Source organism: Ambystoma mexicanum, chromosome 3q (genome assembly GCF_040938575.1).
Source record: "Ambystoma mexicanum isolate Mex_15411 chromosome 3q, UKY_AmexF1_1, whole genome shotgun sequence".
Classification (NCBI taxonomy): domain Eukaryota; kingdom Metazoa; phylum Chordata; class Amphibia; order Caudata; family Ambystomatidae; genus Ambystoma; species Ambystoma mexicanum.
This window is the reverse complement of record NC_090926.1, coordinates 456967146-456990608: the sequence shown is the minus strand read 5'-3', so window position 1 is coordinate 456990608 and position 23463 is coordinate 456967146. Positions and strand designations below refer to the sequence as shown.

Below are 23463 nucleotides of genomic sequence, written 5' to 3'. Positions count from 1 at the left end.
CCCTACTAATGGAAGACATGCCATCCCCCACTCCCCACTAATGGAAGACTTGCCATCCCCCACTCCCCACTAATGGAAGATTTGTCATCCCCTGCTTCCCACTAATGGAAGACTTGCCATTGCTCGCTCCCCCACTAATGGAATACTTGCCATCCCCCACTCCCCACTAATGCAAGACTTGCCATCCCCTGCTCCCCACTAATGGAAGACTTTCCATCTCCCGCTCTGCCACTAATGGAAGACTTGCCACCCCACGCTTCCCACTAATGGAAGACGTGCCATCCCCCACTCCCCACTAATGGAAGACATGCCATCCCCCGCTCCCCACCAATGGAAGACTTGCCATCCCCCGCTCCCCACTAATGGAAGACTTGCCACCCCACGCTTCCCACTAATGGAAGACGTGCCATCCCCCACTCCCCACTAATGGAAGACATGCCATCCCCCGCTCCCCACCAATGGAAGACTTGCCATCCCCTGCTCCCCACTAATGGAAGACTTGCCATTCCTCGCTCCCCCACTAACGGAAGACTTGCCATCCCCTGCTCCCCCACTAATGGAAGACTTGCCATCCCCCGCTCCCCACTAATGGAAGACTTTCCATCTCCCGCTGCCCACTAATGGAAGACTTTCCATCTCCCGCTCTGCCACTAATGGAAGACTTGCCATCCCCCACTCCCCACTAATGCAAGACTTGCCATCCCCTGCTCCCCACTAATGGAAGACTTTCCATCTCCCGCTCTGCCACTAATGGAAGACTTGCCACCCCACGCTTCCCACTAATGGAAGACGCGCCATCCCCCGCTACCCCACTAATGGAAGACTTGCCATCCCCTGCTCCCCACTAATGAAAGACTTGCCATCCCCCACTCCCCACTAATGGAAGACTTGTCATCCCCCACTCCCCAATAATGCAAGACTTGCCATCCCCCGCTCCCCTACTAATGGAAGACATGCCATCCCCCGCTCCCCACTAATGGAAGACTTGCCATCCCCCGCTCCCCACTAATGGAAGACTTGCCATCCCCCACTCCCCACTAATGGAAGATTTGTCATCCCCTGCTCCCCACTAATGGAAGACTTGCCATTCCTCGCTCCCCCACTAATGGAAGACTTGTCATCCCCTGCTCCCCACTAATGGAAGACTTGCCATTCCTCGCTCCCCCACTAACGGAAGACTTGCCATCCCCTGCTCCCCCACTAATGGAAGACTTGCCATCCCCTGCTCCCCCACTAATGGAAGACTTGCCATCCCCCGCTCCCCACTAATGGAAGACTTTCCATCTCCCGCTGCCCACTAATGGAAGACTTGTCATCCCCTGCTCCCCACTAATGGAAGACTTTCCATCTCCCGCTCTGCCACTAATGGAAGACTTGCCACCCCACGCTCCCCACTAATGGAAGACTTGCCATTCCTCGCTCCCCCACTAGTGGAAGACTTGCCATCCCCTGCTCCCCACTAATGGAAGACTTTCCATCTCCCGCTCTGCCACTAATGGAAGACTTGCCACCCCACGCTTCCCACTAATGGAAGACGTGCCATCCCCCGCTACCCCACTAATGGAAGACTTGCCATCCCCTGCTCCCGACTAATGGAATATTTGCCATCCCCCGCTGCCCACTAATGCAAGACTTGCCATCCCCCACTCCCCACTAATGCAAGACTTGCCATCCCCCGCTCCCCCACTAATGGAAGGAGAAGAGAGCACTGCTGTGTTGAAGGCGAGAATGCAGCTCGAGGAATAAATCCCAAAACGCTCTATTTGGTATTTGAAGACCAACATAAAATACTGTATGGAGAATCCTCGATAATCGTGTCAGCATTGTTTCTCGGTCATTCCCTCAAATGGCGCTGGTGCTTTACGAAAAATAGAAGGGTGAGGTTTCTGTTGTGAAGTAATGGAAGCTTCCTTTCACGTTAGAGGAGCAGCCTTAATTCTTGAAGCCGGAGTCCGAGGACAACTTTCTGGCACTTGTTTTGCAAGCGCATGAGAACAACCTCCACCCGCAGAGAACGGGGGGCATGAGCAACTCTACACATCCCAACATGCAGGCCAGAGAACTCTTATTTTTTTTCTACTTGGAATTGAGAAGCCTATATCACTTTTTTGTTGGAGAGACTAATTCATTTAATTGAGTTTATCATCCCCTCTGCCCACACTTGTGGTGTTCAATTTAGGGAAGCCGAGGACTGGTTCCACTGGAGATTTAAGGTTAGCCCCAAAAACAAAGACGCTTTTCCAGATGTGAAGCCTAACCACTTAAATCTCCATGGATCCACTTAAATCTCCAAGGCCACGTGTTTTAAGTCTAAAGCTGTTCTTAGCAGTGAGTCATTCCGAAAGATAACATTTTCAAGATTGGGTCTGCCTGCTCTTTGCTTGGTCACCCTGCCCAGCGTTACCATTGTGACAAATCGGTGGTACATTTAAACTCATCTGCCCACTGGAAGCTAAGCTCCTATACAATATGAGAATCTGTGCCTGGTAATTGTGATGTCCTGAGCCACTCTTTCTGAGAGGGTGTGAGAGTTTCCCCAGCCAAGCTAAGAGTTTACAGTGGAGACGCACGAGACTGCTTATGGCGGGGCTGGCCTATAATCTCTAGTCACTGATGAGAACGCAGAGATGACTCTCACATTTGCACAACTGCTGCTGGACACCAGACAACTTCAGTATCTGTACTTTGCTGTTTGGTGCAATTGCATTCACTTTCAAATGCTGGCTGAGGTATGGAATTCTGCCCCATTGTGAGTTTGATGATGTGAGTAGGATCAACGTTCTTGTCCTAGCATTTTAGGAAGCTTAACTGCAAGAACCTTCCAAAAGTGTGCATATCCAAAAGAGCCATGAATGCCAATGGAGGCACAGTGAGGCCTGTTTGACTCATGATCCTTCCATGAGTCTCTGGGCCCATGTGAAAAGGAATACAGGGAATGTTGCACTGCAAGGAAGACTAAGGGCAACTCTTTTCAGCAGTCACGGCATTTGCCACATGCCCTCTAGACCTTCGCAAAGTCCTGCTCATATCAAATTCTTGACCGACTCGGGACATCGGTCAACACTTGACATTTTATTTCACTCGTGTTCATTTCCAAGGACTGTCATTTGCGATTATTGTAATAATTCATCATGGACTCTTAGCCCAATTCCTATTGCAAAGGAAAGGAATATCCTCATCACCGTGTGTTGTTACTGTTTGCTCATTTAATAAGTCAATGGGCATTAGTTGTTGATGTAATACTTGTTGGCGATCATCTGTATTTCGACGTTCTACTCAGCGCATACGTTGCAATAGGCTTGCGGATCCCTGCATCCCCTAGTACCTCTTGCAGGCGTACGACCTCAGCACGGCAGTGCTACCCAAAGGAGAGCCAAGGGTTTCTTATCAAGGCGTGGCCTCACACCTGTTTGGAACAGATGAATTTAGGATACTGCATACGTACCTCACCCCTATATGTCCCACCCACTTTGCCCAGGGATTCCATTACATGTCTCCTTCTGGCCAAACTGACAGGTGAGCTCTTGTTTCTTCTCCCATTTCTTCTTCGGCAGATGCTTAGTGCTGTCACAGGCCCATGGCCCTGCAGGTTAGGAACGCAGGAACCCTCCCTCCCCCCAAAAGCTGACCTCTCCCACGTGTTCTCCTAGATTCTAGAATGTCAGCTTTTAGACTTTCGTTATTTGATTTTTTTGCAACCACGTCGCACGGGCTGATCATTTCTTTACAGGCACCTTTGCTTTCTTATCAGATGAAATGACATTAAAAGTGCAAGGGCGGTTTCTCTCTATGAGCTCTTGGGTCGGGAAATTGTGATACTCGGGCCCATGTCAACTTGCTGGGCCTGTCCAGTCTTTCACCCCAGGAGAGTCCTTTGAGAATTGCCCCCGGGCCCTGGACTGGAACTGTAGTCCGGAATACTCCTGCCATCCGGTGCACCGTTAGCTGGCGGAGTTCAGCAGGTGGCTGTTAACATGTACTCAGCGTTAGTTGATCAGAGCCATTGTGTGGCTTCCAGGCCTCCACAGAACTTAAGGGAAAGTTTGTGAAATTTACAAGAAATGCCATGGCCTTCGCTTCAGCGCAGTGAACAACGAGGGCATATGTAAATGAAACGAGGTGACCCAAATATCTCTCATTTAAAACAGGCCTGATGATCTCGTGGCCAGAGTTCCGAACAGCCACCCGTTCTCCTGTTAATGAACAACGTTACCATATGTTCAGCGGGGACATCATTACACAATGGGGAGACGAACCCTGTTCTCTCCACAGGATGAAGGAGTAGCATGTGGTTCACTGCAGAGAGATTCTCACCCACTCACTTAGAACAGAAAATGGTGGCTGTCAATTTGCAAACTTCCTGTAGCTTCAGAAACGCCCTCCTGCTCCAGTCTCACTGATGTAAGATGGCTGCCAATTGGCAGTGCAGCAGATTATTTGCCTTTGCATTTCAACATTTGGAGATGCTGAGACGCTGAAATGAACACGGGCCCTTTACCCATGTCTTTGGGGCAGCAGGTGAGCAGAGAATTCCCCCGTGAGGCCTTCATCCCTGCACTCTCCACTCGAGAAAGTGTGTGGGGGAGGGGTTACTTCTCTTTTAATCCCCTCACTCAGGAAAGCGAGATAGATATAGGTTCCCCGTCGACAGCGTGGTACCAGCCTCTCCGGCTCCTACTCCCCTGAGCCAAACCATATGTTGTCTCGGGAGGATAGTTCAGCGGCAACATGCTCGCCTTGGAAACAAGACGACACGGAGCAACACGGGTTGGATCCCGGGTCCGCGCTTAGAAACCTCTTGATATTAAGTGTGTTAGAAATAATATATCATATCAAAGTCATAATGTGACCTGGAGTTCACAAGCCACCCAGGCACAGGGCCACCTCAAGGGCCCCGTCAGTGAGATTCCCTGAATGCACACCCTAAGGGTGAGCAGTGTTAGCTTAAGCGATTCCCGTGCATTTTGATATTGTGGACTAAGTGTCCCTGGCTGTGAATGTGCGTGCAGACATTCACCCCTTGCTCGATGTTCATAAATACCCAAGCTGCAACTCGGCCACAAAGCCCGCCTGGGCAGGAATGCGCCAGCCCGTGGAGTCATGCTCTCATAGCTTAGTTCAGACGTCTCGTGCAGGTGGAGGGCTGCACCGGTGTGCCTGCTCGAGTACCATTTTTCACCTTAAAATGTCAGAATGCTGTCATGCGTACAAAAAAGAAATGCACAATATTTCAACGGCATTGCACGCTGGGATTCTGAATGCGGGCCTGTAATTTACATACTTGGTGGCGATTTAAGGACGGTCCTCCCTATAACACGGATCAAGCTCTTCCAGGGTAATCAGGAGGCAGGCCTAACCTGGCAGTGCAGCCAAGGTGGCACCGGCAAAACTCTGTGGAGTTTGCACTTTTAATGTCTTGACAACAGAAATACAGGTGCGCTAAAAAGCAAACTATACTAAACGCACCACTCGCACATTTGTATCAGATCAATCACCGAATAGCGACTTTTCACGTAAATGGAAGGCGATATATAGTCCCAAACAAGTTTAAACATTTGATTAATAAATGTAAAAAAAGAAGTGTTGTGGAATCTAAAGCATCACATACACGAAACGAACGTGTCTAACATTGGACACACGGTGGCGCTGCTCACCGCTAAACGCATGGAGCGGCGTGCAGCCCTTTGTCTGGCCGTGGTTGCGGGGAGCCTGTATTCTGATGGGAGCCGCGGGAGGAGGAGGCTGCAGCGCTGCTTTCGGGAGAGGGCTTCAGACCTGGGTGACAGCAGGAGGTCATTTGGGCACCCCTTGGAGCAGAGGACGCTGGCCGGGCCTCCTGCTCTCTGGCATGGGTTTTGCAGCCAAGCACTGGATTCTCCCGGGGATTTTTGTTTTTTCCGGTTTGCTTCTTTGCTGCAGAGGAGAAGCTGCGGGGCCCGTTCGGTACTCGGTGCTGGAGGAGTCGGGGGCAGGCACGGCCGTGGGGAACATCGCACGCGACCTGGGGGTGAATGTGAGAGATTTGCATCGACGGAAATTACGGATGAATTACAAAACTAAAATGCAATATTTCGAGGCCAACATAAGGACCGGGGCTTTATTGACTAGAGAAATAATAGACAGGGAAGCTCTGTGCGGCACGATTCCTTCATGTGTGTTAAATCTGGAGGTTCTGATGGAGAATCCTTTGGAATTTCATCGCCTGGAAGTAGAAATCGTGGATATAAATGACAACGCGCCTCAATTCCCTGCGAGTGAAAGTCGGTTTACAATCACTGAGGTAACGCAGCCTGGCGCTCATTTCCCGCTAGAGGGAGCCTCTGATCCGGACGTTGGTACGAATGCCCTGCACACGTACCATCTTAGCCCCAGCGAATTCTTTACCCTGGAAGCCGACATCAGCGGCTCTGAGAGCAAATCTCTGATGCTTGTGCTGGCCAAAGCTCTAGACAGGGAGCAGATACGAGAACACCACCTGACAATCACAGCTGCAGACGGGGGAGCTCCAAAGAGATCGGGTACATCTGAAATTATCATCCATGTTCAGGATGTCAATGACAACCCTCCTGTGTTTGATAAAGCAGTGTACAGGGTAACGGTGCCAGAAAACACACCTGCAGACAGTTTTCTTATAAAACTAAATGCTACCGATCTGGATGAAGGTGGCAATGCAGACATTGTCTACTCATTCAGCAGTCGCTCACTCTCGGGCACTGCGCAGCTGTTTTCCATTGATGCGGAAAGTGGCGAAATACGAGTTCACGGTCTGCTAGATTTTGAAGATGCAAGTTTGCATGAACTCTACGTGCAAGGGGAAGACAAGGGCTCCCCATCGATGACCGGTCATTGCAAGGTCCTGGTGGAAATTATTGACCTCAATGACAATGCCCCAGAAATTGAAGTGACTTCCGTTTCCAGCCCCATCAGGGAGGACGCTCAGCCTAGGCTGGTCGTTGCCCTGTTCACAGTGACTGATAAAGACTCTGGGGGGAATGGGGATGTTCGCTGTAGAATGTCCAAAGAGTTTCCATTTGCATTAGAGTCAAAATATGCAAATCATTACTCACTGGTGGTCAAGGACCCTCTAGACCGCGAGCTAGTTTCAGTGTACAATATCACACTCCTTGCCACAGATGGCGGCTCTCCCTCGCTGTCCGCCATGAAAAACATTGTGGTTGTGGTGTCTGATGTAAATGACAACCCCCCCGCCTTCTCAGAGCTATCTTATGTAATCAGTATTCCAGAAAATAATGTGCCAGGGTCGCACATTCTCCAGGTCTCGGCTCTAGACCCGGACGCAGGCGATAACGCTCGCGTTAGATATTCTCTGTTAGAAAACAGCATTGGTGAGTGGCCTGCGCTCAGCCTGTTCTCTGTTCACACAGAAAGTGGGATGATTCATAGCCTTCAACCTTTTGATTATGAGAAACTGCAAGTGTTGCACTTCCAGGTGGAAGCAAGGGATTATGGGTCTCCTCCCCAGAGTGGTAAGGCCAATGTTACAGTCTTTGTTCACGACCAAAATGACAATCCACCAGTCATATACGGTACATCACCCAAGAGCATTGGTTCAGCAGACTCAATCGTAGTGCCGCGTTCAGCGAGCACAGGTTACAAGGTGACTAAAGTGAGATCTATCGATGCAGATTCCGGGCACAATGCATGGCTGTCTTATGAGTTTAAAGAAACCACAATCACAACACCTTTCCTGATTGGTCGTTATACGGGAGAAATAAGCCTCAAGCACCCTTTGCGAGACAGTTACTTGGAACGGCATGAGCTCATCGTCCTAGTAAAAGATCACGGGACCCCATCCCTTTCAGCAACAACAACACTTATATTGTCTCTGGAAGAAATTAACCCAGAAGTGAAATCAGATCTCAGACAGTTGGACAAGAATCAAAACGACCTCAGCAACCTGAATTCCTACTTAATTATCTCAATAGCTTTCATCTCAAGTATTTTTATATTCTGCATAGTACTTTTCACTGCTTTACATTACATCAAAGGTAGAAATGAGAGCGGAAGAACCGAGAAGGCAGACTTCTGCCCGGATGCTGTAGGAAACTGGTCGTTGGTGCAGTCGCAAGGGCAGCAGTATAACCTGTACCTGACCACGCAGTCCTCGGAATGCAACCTCACCATCCGCAAGTCGAGGCTGATCGATCCGGGCTCAGCCAATGGAGGGGTGGTTGGAGACCTGCTCCAGGGATACAGCAGCGCAGAAGGAAATTCAACACAAACACCCCTTGAGGTAAGAGAAACTCACAGAACAGTGTGAGGGCGCATATATTCAAGGAATTACATTTAAAGAAAAGGTAATAAAGTGGTTTGTGAGCTACACTCCTCGCTAATAAATACGTCCACAAATGCTTGATTGTCGAATAGGCCCATATTTGAATTGGGTTATTTCTAATTGATGATTGTAATTCACATTTGTGTTACCCTTTGTGCAAAACACAATTGCCTCAATTGTATATTTTAACAAACTGTGGATGTAACACACTTAATAATTTCACAGGAATCTATCTATTTTCTGGTTTCTTCAACATTTTAATATTCGTTTTACATTTTTATATGCCATGCTTATATAAAATATTTTGATGTGTACATTTATTTAAAAATGTAAATCATTTTGGCTCACATGTATTTCAAGCACCCACCAGCCCCAAAAATCACCTTGGGATTGGTGGAGGAGAGTGATTCTTTCCATGTGCCAACACCTTCCCGTGCCTCATCTTGAAAACCGGGCGCACTGCCATGCATGCCAAGATCAACATACACACGAGCACCACACACGCCAGCACGGACTGTTGAGCTGAACTGAGACTGAGGTTGTCACACAGTATTTTGCATAGAATTTCTGCGGCTGTAACAAATGGGACCTGGCACAGGAGTTCAATCGTTAGTGAGATTAACTAAATTTTGATTGGTTGAGCCTCGCATGTAATCAGTACCCCATGGATTGTAACAACATATGGGCCGTGGATTTTACCAAGACTGACCCTTTGTGTTTTAGCTTTGCTTTTTTGACTTTCTGGACATTTATTTACAAAAGCTGTTTCTGAGATGTTTGTCTGGTGTTCATTTCCTGGTAACTGACATGTTTTCAATTGTGGGTAATTGTGCACATGTGAACCTGGCTTGTTTCACGTTAATGTCAGAGTAGGTGTAGCAGGGCTGCATTGCTCATGGACTACTGCAGTGAACCGCAAGCCTGGATCATTGGCTGCCTTCTGCGGGTTTCCACAGGCAGAGTTGTACGTTTCACTAACTTTACATTGTAGCCTTATTTTCTGTACGTGCTCTACTTTCCAGCGTTCAGTTCGTAAATAGTTTCATATTGCTGCATTGGTATTTTGTATGACCTTCCTTAAGCTAGTAAGCAGTTTTGTGCATTTAACTTTGCTCCTAGTGCATGACAGGAGGATCCCCATTTGCAGGTATAGATATTTATTTTGCTACTGTATGGTCAAATGTCCTTGTCTGTACACAGAGATTAAATGTGGTCATGGAGCAGTCAACCTCTCTGCTTCTAGATAGCACAGCAGTACGTTGAGATTATGCTGTCGGCACGTGCACAGAGTCCTTGTGTTCCCTGAAAGAGTTGGACGCTTGTTGAAAATGATGAGGCAGGGGGTCCTCTTTGAGAACTTTGCTAAATGTGTTCTTGTTTGTGTGCCTTTCAGTCCAACAACCCATCAACGATGAGTAATGTGATCATGTCCCAGTTATTTCACAACATAACTGCAAGATGCTGTTTAGGACATAGTTATGAACGTGGATGCTCACGTGCGAGACCGTATTTAACACATGTTCACCACTTGCAATGGAAACAATGCGTAACTTCAGCATCACGTCTCATGTGATGCATTTTGTGAACCCGATCTTTAGCAATGCAAACCCACTGTTCATTCCGTTATGAAATCTGGCTAAACCACTCTTTCTGCCCATGAGTAAAGAAAGGAGCAGAGCAAATTTAGAGTGCGCAGACAGTGTGACGGAAAGGTCTGCCAGCGAGCCGGCTTAATTCAAACATTGCATTGAACACCCCCTTAATCTCGGTGATACCTGAAAAAAGGTAGCATCGGGCATCGCAATAAAGCTTTTGGTGCGTGAGATTGTCAGATAACGCGCCTGAAAGGAGACACGTGATGATTTTGCAAAACCTACATGTTTTTCTACTACCCAATGTTTAATATCAGTGTGTACATTTCAACCCACTGGAATGGAATTCTGTCTCTAGAAAAACACTCAAAGATGGGCCGTTGCCCTCACCAGTGGAAAGAGATGAGACCAGTCCAACGATGAATGAGAGAATCTAATTGGACGCAGGAACCCCAAAGCTCACTACTGGATACCTCATGACCTATCAGGATGCTGTTGTTTCTCCGCTATTCTTTGGAAGAGGCCTGCTGCTGTGTTCAAAAGAGCTCTAGGACATGGCTCCAGTTGTGAAATAATGGAAGCACCTTTCACAGTAGAGAAGCCCACTTACTTCCTTGAGTAGGGTCCGCTTGTTTTACAAACACTCAAGTTCATCCTCTCTTCCAAGAACGTGGGGAATATTAGCTGTACTACAAATCCCCGTATGTAGTGCACACAGATGCATGTTGCATCACTGGAAAGTCAGGAAGGCTATATCAGCTGTTTGTGAGAAACCTTTGTGTGATTTCATTCTTTTAGATTCCCCAGTGTCTATATTTGGGTTGCTCCATTTTGGGACCCATGGATTGGTTTCATTAGAGGTGTAAGATTACCCCAAGCCACAAAACCGTTCTTTCTATAACGAGGGTCTGCAACCTGTGGCTCTTTTGATGTCTCCCATTGACTTTGCTAGCTGGGGCTGTTGGGAGTTGTAGTCCAAACAAACTGGTGAAGCAAAGGTTGCAGATCCCTTTCCTATAAAGATTTCAAGTAAAAACCTGTACTTACCAAGGAGTACATTTGTGGGATAGAAACTGTTCCTTGTGGGTTTTCCTACTCTTTGCCTGGCCACCATCAAGAATGTGACCTGCCTAAATGCTGGCCCAATAGGGCTACCATGTCCCTGGGAAATGTCAGTTCAAGAAGATGTTTCCACAGAGAGTATTACCCTATGGTGTGCATTAAACTCTTAACAAAATATGAATTTGTTAAATGGTCATAGAGTTGAGCTTTGTTCAATTCTATTTAATTAAAAGAAATTAGGTTGTGGATCACGTGTCAATGAAGAACTAACTAGTTGCAAGAAAAGGTGTGAATTGCAAGACACATTGATCAGCGACACTTCACACGCACCATTGCAGCGCCGGGTTCCTACCAGGCCTATGCCTGTCCGAGGATTGAGCACAAAAAAAGTAATTTATGGGACCAAATAATGCATAAAAGATATGAGAAGCAATGCCATATTGTTGTGGTTTCCTCAGCCGCTCTTGTTGAGATGCTGTGGAACTGCCTCCTTCTTAATCCAAACGTCACAGTTTTAGAAGCATGCAAGGGATTTCTACCGGCGACCTAGATGCTCAAAGCACTGATGAAGAAACTGAGAGCTAATGAAGTTCGAACCACTGCTGCTCATGCCAGACAGCATTCGTTTCTGGACTTTGCTATTTTGAGGACTTTCCTTCCCTCCAAATGCTTAAAACCACTGATAAATCTGCACCGATAGCAAGTTTCATGACCTAACCAGGATCATTGTTGTAATCGCAGCATCTACGTGATGCAGAACCACATGTATCTGTCCAAAGTGTGGACATTACTTTACAAAAGAACCATTAATACCAATAATACAATTTGTGAGACCTGACAAGAGATACTATGGACCATCAAACTTTCTAAGTGCTTTTGAGCCCACATGAGAACTACTACAGGGAAAGCTGCTTGGGAAGAATCACTCATTGTGAAGTTTTCCCTGCGGACTCAGCATCTGCCATATGATGGCCTGACCCTCCAGAAGCCCATCTCATTTCTTAGCTTAAAGTAGATAATGCATTTGTTCTGTGTTTAGCATCACCTTTCTTTGGATACCGCTTTGGATTGGTCTCGTTGAAACCCGCACCCTGAAGTAGCACCTTCAGACTCCAGCCTTGAGCCAATGTTCTTGGGCAAGACTTTGCTCACCTTCTTTTGAGGCACGTTGAGTTTAGTGGGATGCAGAAGTCCAGGTATCCTGTGTTTAGCTCCACTTTTATCTTCTACTTGTGATTCCCTGGCCATTCTCTTCCCCGCTTGATTGAGATGGGAACGGTCTTTGATTCTAACATTCCGTCTTTTGCAGTTGCTAAGTGGTCTCACGTGTGTTTGTTCCTTTAGGTCAGGGCAGCAAAACTGTCTGCTCAAGTGTAACATTTCAAAACAGTGCCCTGAAACACACAGCGATGACCTGTGGCGCTTTACACATACAAGCTCACACCTGAGTTGTGGAATGTGCTGTTTCAGGCATTCCTCATTCAATCACTGCTTCACAACAGAAGCATCAAGCGTTGCTCAGTATGGCTCATTCCCATATCCTTTCTTTACCAGATAAAATTAAGCTAAAACTTACTCAGTTGGTTACTCCCTAGAAACCCTTTGGAAATGTTGGTAATCACAGTCCTGGAAGCCCACCAACCCCCGCATCTGGAGATTACTGGTTGCTTCGCCTCTTGCCAACTTGCTCCCTTTCCTCAGCGGGAACCCTAGTTTTGGTTGCCTCTGACATCCCCCAAGCATTCTCCTGAAGTCGAGCATTCAGCATCTCGCCATGTTCACACTCACACACTCGCACACAAAGCTAGATGCACACAAAGGTACGTTTGGCTGGCGGGTTTAAGCACAAATTAATGTGTTAAGAGAAGCTATGGCCTTCATTTGATCGGAATAGATTAGGGGGAAACAAAAAGGTGATTTAAATGCCTATAATATCACAATTTTAATGCTGAGGAGATGGCCGAACGTTTCCTTTGCAAGCCCTCTTTGTTGCTGAGTACTAAGACGACCATACCCTCACCACACATTGCATAAGTGTGAGTGCAGTATTTTTATCATGTTTTTTCAAAGTGCTCGAGTGTTTCTAGTTCAGAGGAAAGGCTATTAGAAAATCAGTTCGGGCGCATTGAGGCTGTCTTGGCAATGATTAAAGGAGATATGATAAATCTACAGGCGTTGAGAGCAAGGGGCAATCTTCGCGTCGACAAGTGCTTAAACACCATAATCAAACTGGCCAAAGGCCAATTTGGATTACCACAATTGGGTTCCATGTAATAATGTCCCCGCAAAAATGTCTCCTGACAAAAATGTTGCAGTTTTTTTTACAGAGACATTATTACATGGAAGATGCGATGTACAACCCAGCAACCCGCAAATTATTTTTGTTTTTTTACAAGGGCAGTAGGGGACCTCCCTGCAACCCATCCCCATATATATATAATGCCGCCAATGGCTTTTTCCGGTGACATTATGTATGGGGACTTTATTATCTGATACCCACGATTGGGACATGGAGCTGTTGTAAAATCTAAAGGGGTTGTAGCAAGCTGCCAGACAGCGTGCCGTTGGGACTTTACTGCTGATTTTGTGGCATTGCCAAATCAGGAAGGGAGCTGCAATCAAAGCAAAGCCACACAGCAAGGAGATAGGTGGAAAATGATACTGTCAGCCTTTCTCTAGCAGCTCTGCAACTGCTATGCCCTACGGCAAAAGCAGCTTTATACCCCATAGTGTCTAAGCAGCAAGAAAGACACCATCTAATAAAGCAAGAAGTACGCAAAAGAAATGTTGATTGGATCCACCGGTGTCAACTCTCAGAACGCCCATCAGCTATTTGACCTCTCAGTGTCCAAGCCAGGCTTTCTACTCAGGGAAAATGGTGTTTGCCGTCAGGCTGACCCGGAACATTCAGATATCCTAGCCTCATGGGGAAACCACAACATCCTCTGTTGTTTTAAAGGCCTTACGCATGAGAATAAAAACTTGTATGAGAGAACTTTAATCAAGGCCTTAGCAGAGATTTTGGGTGTCTCAGATATTTCTTTTAAAGTTTTTTGTAGTGACTCGGATTCTATTATTGTTTTGTGGGGGTTGCAATGTGCGCTTTAGGCTTTCGAATTTATATCTTTTTGCATGTATAATGAATTGTAATACAGCACTATCACATCGAGGGATAGAGGTTTATGAAGACTCTAAGCATAACACCTGCCACTTAGATGGCACGTGGCATGCACCTCTGCAGGCTTTTTCCATACCTGACTTAGATAACAGCAGTGTGGGACAAACCAGTCAAGACACCCACCGTTCTCTTACCTTGGACTTAACAAATACTGAATTGGACTCCACTGGTGAGAAAGTGAAGTCTGGGCGGTTTCTCAAGGGGTGCCACTGAGTCAATCTAAGGGTGCATTTCGCATTTACCTCCTGTTGCACTTTAATAGCAGTTAGTGTACATACACGGATGATGTATGGTGCCGATTCTCTGAAATACTAATTACACAGAGGCGGAACAAGTGACTTCACCTCATAACTTGACAAACACCTCACTGAGTCCCAAGCTTTGTGAGCTAAAATGGAACCTTTTGTCATGGAATATAGGAGTTCGGAGCAGATGGGATGATGTTGGTCGGCAGCAAATGTTGTAATACAATGACATTATTTGGTTTAAAGGAGAGTTGGATTTTACTCCCAGAGGAAAGGCAGGGATGTCATTCTTATAATATACCTGCAAGGAGATCAACCACAGGCTGCCCAAGTGGAGGTTTAACTGCATGTATTAAAAGCACTTCATCTGGCTCCAATACTTTGGTTCATTCTCATTCTCCTGATATGTTGACTGTGATGTGGGACATTGATGCCGTGTTTTCTATTGATAATATTTGTTTAAGGCTAGATGTGAAAGCTATAGATGCTTTATTGTGTCATATAGAAGAATTAGAGACATTAGTAAATTCACAAACTGCAAATGGCCATCATATTGTTTTATTGGGTGATTTTAACATGCAATGTCAATAAGTGTACATTTTTATGTAAAAACCATGATGAACTGTGGGCGGTTCCCCTGTCGCACAGCATGTTCTGTGTACCCAGACTGATTTGGCTGAAGAATACATACTACAAGTTATGACTGAGGGCTACCGGGCATGTAACGTCAAGTTCCATCATGATATTCCTCCTAGACCTACCTTCAATCCAGCCCACTGAAAGTGACCATGACCCGTCATGCGTATCACTGCTTCCCTCGCAGGTTTAAAAAAACAGGCAGGTTACTCTTTTAGATAACTCTGAGGGGCACCTGAAATTGGTAAGGGTTTCATGGCACATTGGTCATCAAAAACCAAATTGGCTGACTGTATGAGGCAGCAATTCCCATCCTCGAAGCCCTAATTTATGATTCAGATCATTCTTCTTCTAAAGACCTTTTGGAATGGGTTGGTTTGATTGGGAGTGCCGTATTAAGAGGTTCAAACTCATGGCAATCCGGAAATCGAAGGTCCAAAAGCACATTCAGGAATTAAGGTGAGAAAGGAATGAGAACAAGACATTATTGAACCGAAAAAAGCAATGTTCGAAAAAAAATGGGATGAGCTTAAATTAGCGACTGAAACAAAACATTGTAAAGCTTTTTGGAAGCTAGTGTCTGCCCTTTCTGTCTACTGATCCGATGATTACATATAACGTCTGGTATACTGATTTTAGTAGACTCTTATCGAGGTCTGGAGGCTGAACCACCGGTAAGTCACGGGCGCCCTGTACCAGAATCCCCCTTTTTTGATTATATATCTCTTAAGTAGGTGGAAGAGGCAATTCTCGTCCAGAAGAGAAGTAAAGCTCTGGGGCCGGATGCATTACCAGCAGATCTCTTTCTTACAGAAGATGAAGTATGGGGCCCCCTTCCTTGATGAGTGTTTGCTACCATGGTACCTAGGACATGGAGAGGAGTCATAATAGTCCCAATATATATAAAACAGGGGACAAGGGTGACCCTCAAAACTATAGGCCCATATCCTTAATTGATTCAGTTTTGAAGAGCTACGGCAAAATATTATTAAGGAAATTGGGGAAGTGGATGACTCATAACAAAGTTCTCTCTGATTTACAGGCAGGCTTTAGAGCAGGTAATGGCCCAAATGGATCGGGTCTTTAAGCTAACCCTGCTCTGAGATAAGTACACAAATCTGAGTAAACAAAAGCTGTATTTTGTTTTTTATAGATTTATGCGTGGCTTTCGATTCTGTCCCCAGACAGCAGTTATGGGTGTATTTACTCCGACTGGGTGTCTGATAAATCTCTTCGCTGCAATCCACAGCCTGTATACTGGCACCTATGCCCAGGTGTACTTGACGAAGTGTGGAGGCTTGACGAGGTCCTTTCCAGTGGAAAGGGGAGTAAGGAAGGGCTGTGTACTAACCCCTACACTCTTCAGCCTTAATAGCAATACAATTGCAGTAGAACTTGAAGATTTTATATGGATGCCCATGCAAGGGGAAAGAAATGGGAATTTAATTGTGTGCCGATGATGCAGCATTGACCAGTAAAACAAGGCCGGGCATCCAAAAGGTATAGATCCCGTTTTAAACCTTATCGTTGAGTATGGGACTTGAAATCAATCTATCAAAGACTAAGTTATATGTATGGTCAAAACACAGAGGGTAATCTACTCCCCTTTTAGCCTGGGAAGCAACAAGTTTGAAAGGGTGAACTTCTATGACTATTTGGGCATCTGTCTAGATGAAAGAGGCTGTTGGGGCAAACATATTGATAAGTACTTAGTTAGTTTTACAAGACATGGGGCAGCTGCACAGCGGTTTTTGAAAAACTATGGGAAAAGGTAGATCTCCATATGCTAATATGTCTGCCCTATATGGAGCTGAGATATGGGGATATTCAGACCATAGGAAGTTAGAGCAAAGGGAGATGATTATCATGAAGAAAATGTTATCCCTCCCAATCGCCACACCTTTGATCGCAAGATAATGAGAATGGCATCTTTTAATAGCTATAAATCAGCACTTTTGGAGGTCCTTGCACAAAATGGCACAAACGCCCTTCCTTGGTTCAGTTATGTCTCCAAATTAAACACTCACAAGCCGAGAGGACCCAATTTCGAAAGTATGTATCCTACAGAAATACAAAGATTGGTATTATAGATAGAAGTTGTCATTGATAGACCTGTGAGGAGCCAGGAGTGAGACGCGGACACAGAGGAGATATGATTGTGGTTTTTGTGGTTACAAACTTTTATTAACAAAAATGGGGTTTGGAAAATACCTCACTATCCCTAACCTAGGAGGAATGTCCCTACCTCAGCCAAACTAATAAATCTGTCCTGTTTTGAGATGTCCAAACAAAAGGTCTGTCCTGTGTCTGTAATCCTATTCTGGCACTCACACTGTAAATAAACTCTAATGTGCAAGGGTATTGACTCTGGAATTTTCAAAGTGTTCAAATGTTCAAGTTCAATACAAAGTTCCAATCCAACACAAATGTTTCCAATGAACAATGTTCACAGTGCCAGGGATCAGCCTCCTTCCCCAGATTCCTTTCATTAAGTTTCCCCAACTCACAACAACATTCAGGTTCAAGAGGATTACTCTCTCCCCTTGTTATATTTACTTCCCTTAGGGTATTTGCTCCCTTCCCCAAGATTTCTCTTCCTCTTTTACACGTTGGGTATGTCTCCTTCTAAGGACTCTTTCTCTCTGTACAATATCATAATAGTTCATTCATTCAAGTGTATGGCCTTCCTTAAAGATCTTTGGTATAGGTATTTGGTCTTCACCTGGGATGCTTTCCCCCCATGCCTTGTCAAACAAATGCCTAACGTTCACTTCACCTGCTGCACTTTCCTACCAGGACTTTATTATATAAATATCAATCTTTACCTGGTATACTTCCTGCCAGGGCTTGACTATACACACATACTTAGCTTCACCTGGAATACTCTCCTGCCAGGACTTTGTTACAAAAATACTGAACTTCACCTGGTATACTTTCCTGCCAGGACTTTGTTACACAAACACTTTATTATGCAGATACTTAGCTTCACCGGGTGTGCTTGTTTGCCAGGACTTTGTCACAAAAACACTCTTTGTTTTACAAATACTTAACTTCACCTGGAATACTTTCCTGCTAGGACTTAACCATACAAGTAACTCTTTCTTTCAACTTAGTGTTCAATAACCCATAAATAACTTGCTTTGCGAATAGTCTCACTTCTTTAATAAAGGTGCTGTTTTCCTTCCCATGGCTTACCGGTTGTCGTCAGCGTTTCTCCGTTCTCCCTTGCTTTGGCGTACTGGCTTTGTGTGTGCCCCATCAAGCACTGCACTCTTGTTGTGTTGGCTTTCCCAGTGCACAGTTCCCGCTGCTCCCTCTCTTTCAGCAGCAGACCGGTGGGCACTGTGGTTTCTCTGTCTTCTTCTTGGATTCACTTCCAGGTCGCTTGCCACAGCGGGCTTCCATTCAGTGTGGTGTTCAGTGGTGTTACGGGTTGTGAGGCATTACGGCCTCTGCAGCTCTCCTTCTCATAATCAGCTGCAGCCGGGCTTCATTTGAACTTCCCTGCTTGCTTACTCATTTGCCAACAGCTAGACTGCTGTGTTGGTCATTTGGGCTTCATGATCCCCATTACTCTGTTGTTCTTTCTCATGTCAGTCATTATGGGGTTGCTTTCTGAATGACTTGAAGGGTGTGGAAATTGAGCCTCCTGGGAAGGGATCTTCACTACTGCCTGCCTCTTCTTCCACCTAATTGTCAACGTAGTCTCCCTAATGGCAGTTTGGGGATTAATCACAATAGATATTTTAGGAGGTGGGGGGATGAGTATAGCAATATGTCATTAAGGCTTGGTGGATTAGGGAAAGATCCCTGCAAGGGAATAGGGAGCATATGGTTTTCTCTAACAATATCATCTGGCCTCCCTGAGAGTCACCTCCCCCCAGGGGTCCTTCCTCATATAGCAGCCCCCAGGGTCAGGGTCAGGATCAGGAAGTAACTGCCATTCCCTGGCCACATAGGAGGAGGCCATCTCAGGAAAGGAGTGATGATATCCTCAGATTCATCACATACCCTTCCTCTAATGCTGTTGGTTCCCATAACTAAGTTACCCTGATCTCATCCCTTCTAATGTCCTACCATGAAACAATAGGGCGGCATGTATAGGATCGAGTGCATGACACATGCATTCGTATCTTTACGCAGGCTCGTACATGTGAACGGGGCATGGTCAGTGACCAATTTGAATTTCCTGCGGGTAAGATAATACTTCAGGTATGAGACTGCCCACTTTATAGCTAGGGCCTCCAATTCAATTCTGGCATTGCTTTTTTCTCTAGGGTATAATATTCTGCTGAAATAGAGAATTGGGTTTTTGATGCCATCATGATTTTGGGAGAGAACAGCTCCTGGTCCTATATGTGAGGAGTCAGGTCTTTTTGAGCTTCTGAAAACATGTCTGATGTTCAGGGGTCCATTTCAATTTGTGGGGCTCTGTGTTCTTATGTTTATCAGTAAGGTGGGATGTAATAGAGGATTAGATGGGAATAAACTGTCTATAATACCCTCCCAACCCTAGAAAAGCCCTCAGATCTTTCTTTGTCTTGGGTGCGGCGGTGTCTTGTACCACTTTCACTTCCTCACTTTGGGGCTGAATGAGTCCATTCCCTACAAAGAACCCAAGCTACCTGATGGCTGATTGTGTCAAATGACATTTTTTGGGGTTTGCTGTAAGGCCTGCTCTTCTTAGGGCTCCGACGATTAAATACACATGGTCTGGTGTTCTTCCCATGATCTTCTGTGGATAATAATGTCATCAATATAAGCCCCACAAAAAGAGGAATATGTCTGAAGGACTTGGTCTATTAACCTTTGAACGATGGCTGCTGCCCTGTAAAAGCCAAAGGGTAATACTTTAAACTGGTAGAGCCCAATAGGAGTGCAAAATTCTGTTTTTTACTTGTCTTGCGGATTGGCAGGTACTTGCTAGCAACCTTTAGTCACATCAGTTGTGGATAGGAAAACGGCGGTTCCCAATCTATCAATCAGATAATCTATTGTTGGCATGGGATAACTATTGAATTGGGACGCTGCACTCACCTCTCTGAAATCAATACAGAACCTCCACAACAGATCTGGCTTGGCCAACAGCACAATCGGAGAAGACATAGGGCTTTGAGATGGTTCGATGATGTTAGAGTTTAACATATTTTCCACTTCCTGTTTGACTACTTCCTTCCTGGCCTCAGGCATCCAATAAGATTTCAAATGAACTGCCTTTCCTGGTGGTGTATGGATGCAATGAAAGACCATGTTTACTTTCCAGGTTCCTCTAAAAACATCTGTAAGCTGTTCTAACAGATCTTGTTTTTGGTTTGGGGGTAGATGAGAAGAGATTAGAATATCACCACCCACCTCTTCAGTCAAGAGACTAGTCAATAACACAGATGTTTTCTCTGCCAGATCCACTCTCCGTTCTTTTAGGATATTAATATGATATATATGGGTTTTATTTCTCCTATCTGGCTGAGATATTCGGTAGTTAGATGGGTCAGTTTGTTCAAGTATTGCGTATGGTCTGTGCCATTTGGATAATATCTTGTTTTCTGATGTTGGTAATAGTACAGCCCAACAGAGCAAGACCTAAGCACAGCCCTTTTATCATGAGATGTCTTTTGGCTTTCTTGAGTTTAAGTCCGATGAGTTTGGACTATGCGTTTTATGGTGGCCATGTGCTCTTTCAGTCTCTGGGCAGTTTGGGAGATGGGTAAAAGAGTTCCCTCTCTCGTCTCCCTTTTTTGCATCAACATGTCAAGGACATCCTGAGGCTCTCGACCATGCAGTAATTCAAATGGTGAAAATCCTGTGGAGGACTGTGGTGCTTTCCGGACAGCAAAAGGGATATTGCCTTAACACATTTTCAGCCTTTATGCCTTTTGTCTGAAGCTTGATTTGGATCAGAGCACATCATAGCTAAACAGTGCATTGCAGATTGTATATTAATGGAGACTCAACATCTATGTGTGTTTGCTTTGAAGCAAATTCAGTTTTAGGAGTACAAGGAAAACGTGTATGTCCTATGGTTCTGTGGTATGCATACCATGCCTTTGTCAGTAGGTGCCTGGCTGGAAATTAAGAATACATCACCTGGCCTCTGCAGGTCAAGCTGTTTGCTATTATAAAACAACATGATCCCAATTTCAAAGAGTTAATGAAGCAAAATTGAGTTTTATAAATGTCATTCACCAGAGAATGTTAAAAGATCAGGGATCCACTTGGATCCACTATTAGTTGAAGTACGGAATATGTAGATGACACTTATCAAATCTTGATGCATTAAGTATGTGGTCATACTGTTTAAAACTTTACTAACCAGTTTGAAAGTAAGAATATCAGTCAGCTGGAGGTTCCAACCAATAGAAGGCAACAACAACATTTCCTTAACATGAAGAATGCATTATGCAAGGCCCAAACTAGTGGGCAATATTATAGAAAAAAATGATATGCAAAGGACACCGTCCCGTCACGGACTGAGATCATGACTCTGCAGACAAATGCTGCCATGCAGTTCTACAAATGATGTATTAACTCTGGAGGGCTTTTTGTGTAGACATTATTTAACAAGATCATCCAGGATGAATCCTCTGAAGACTCTGAAACTGGCCCCAGGTTCTTGGATTAAAAAGATTAACAGGGGCCCATAAAAATGTATCCCACCAGCCTTTTTTCTCTTATGTCCACTTTTTACTTAGAACCCAAATTGTATTGATACATTTTACCCATGAGATGCATGCACTAAATATTGGCTCTGATTTGTGCACACGAGAAATGTCCATACATGCAACGATCACACACTCGAGCGGAGGGCATTGATCTGGATTTGGCAACTGATTCTCGACCATGCATGGAAACGGTATGTGGTCCTGATAGCCTGACATGTTAGTGGGTGAAAAATTGGGATCTGTAGAAAATACTGCAATGCTAATCAAAGTCCATATCACAACATCCCATTCACATTCATGGCACACATGCTTTCCAAACCTACATTTAACATAAGACACAAAAAGGCTCCCCTCTGCAATGCTGTATGTCTTTGCCCTAAAAGTGGCCAAACAAATCTAATATGTCTGTATGACCAAATAATGGCAGGGAAATGTAGTGCCGTATGTAAATGGCCTAATGATCCATGACTCAAATCTAAAGCTGCACTGAAAACATGCATGTGTGCCATGGTGTACCTAGAAAAGAGTTGGAAAAGTGGCTGAGTATAAATAAACTCTGATAAGCCATAATCACATGGAACATGTTCTCCCCAACCATTCCTACATTTTAGTTTATATGTTTAGATTAACCAATATCTTCCAATTCGACAGACATAAACAAAACTCTCTGTGAGACTTAGGGCCTGATTTACAAACATGTTTTAATACAAGAAAGTTCAATTGAAAACATTTTAGTAAATCAGGCCCTTAGTTTCATTTAGAGAAAAGTAAATTGCATGGACTTGGGGGGCCTCTAGTTGTGGTTTGTCTAATGATATATTTTCTTACAGAAATGAGGCAGTGATTGAAGGTTTTATTTGGGCTTTCACATTTTGGGGATAACGTGGAAACATCTGAGACTGCTTATGCAGCTGGGGCTTCCCTGTTTTAGCCTCCCCCCTAACAGATGTTACATTGAAAAGAGACATTATTTTAATTTCGGACTATTATATTTGGAAAACAATTGACATGAATTCTAAAATGTAATGTGTGTGGTCTTGCATAGCGCCCATCTGCCACTATTGGTGAGCTTGCTGCACTTCACTCTCTAAGTAAAAAGTGGGGTGGGGGCGTCATTAGTGGGATAGTGAGAAATACATATGCAAAATCTGTGTTGTTGGTGGGTGCACGTCGGAAGTACCCGGCTACTGAGTGCAAATCTGCTTTTCGTGGGTTTGGTGGAAAAACGTAGGAGTATGTTATCCATAGGGAGGAGCCGGGGATCTGATAGACTACAGCGCTTTTGGGTTCGGTTAGCCACCAATGTGGGCTAGTGTGATAGGGCTAAAGATGAGAGCTTAGTCGTGGCTCTATTAGTGTTAACGTGCTAATGGCCCGGCCATCTGTGGGGAATTTGTGTGTGTAATGTAAAGTAGTGGGAGATCTTAGAGGGGAGTTGGTTAGTGGGGGGGGGGGTTAAAGTAGACCTTACAAGGAAACCCTGCTTGCAACCCTGCATTCCTACCCCAGGACATTTGCAAACCGGTCCCATTTCTTAATGCCACCTCTCTCTCTCCGTCTCTTTCTCTCTCCCTGTTTCTGTCTCAAATAGATATTGTACCCTCTGAGGAACAAAATTATCATATATGTTGCAAGAGGAGGGGGGATGGATGGTGTGAAAACTCAGACATTACCATAACCTGCTAAGACTTATCAAGGCAAGAAGTTAAAGAGCAGTGGTAGGGCATCTTGACGTTTGCGGACTGCAGTCCCCCATTTCACCTTCTTTACCTGGTATATTGGTTAGGATGCCGAG

At 45.1% G+C, this 23463-nt stretch overlaps 1 protein-coding gene across 6 annotated transcripts in view; it reads left to right on the top strand.

Annotated features, from left to right (window-relative positions):
- Positions 1-23463, top strand: part of LOC138582670 (protocadherin alpha-C2-like) — a 935357-nt gene that overhangs the window by 298067 nt on the left and 613827 nt on the right. Inside the window, exon 1 of one of the 6 annotated variants that reach the window (XM_069654200.1) lies at positions 5734-8254. The exons of the other annotated variants lie outside the window; for them this stretch is intronic. Coding sequence (XP_069510301.1) covers positions 5849-8254 — 2406 coding nt within the window. The 5' untranslated portion in view covers positions 5734-5848. Of the gene's footprint in view, positions 1-5733; positions 8255-23463 lie in introns of those variants that run through there. 6 annotated transcript variants of the gene reach the window in all.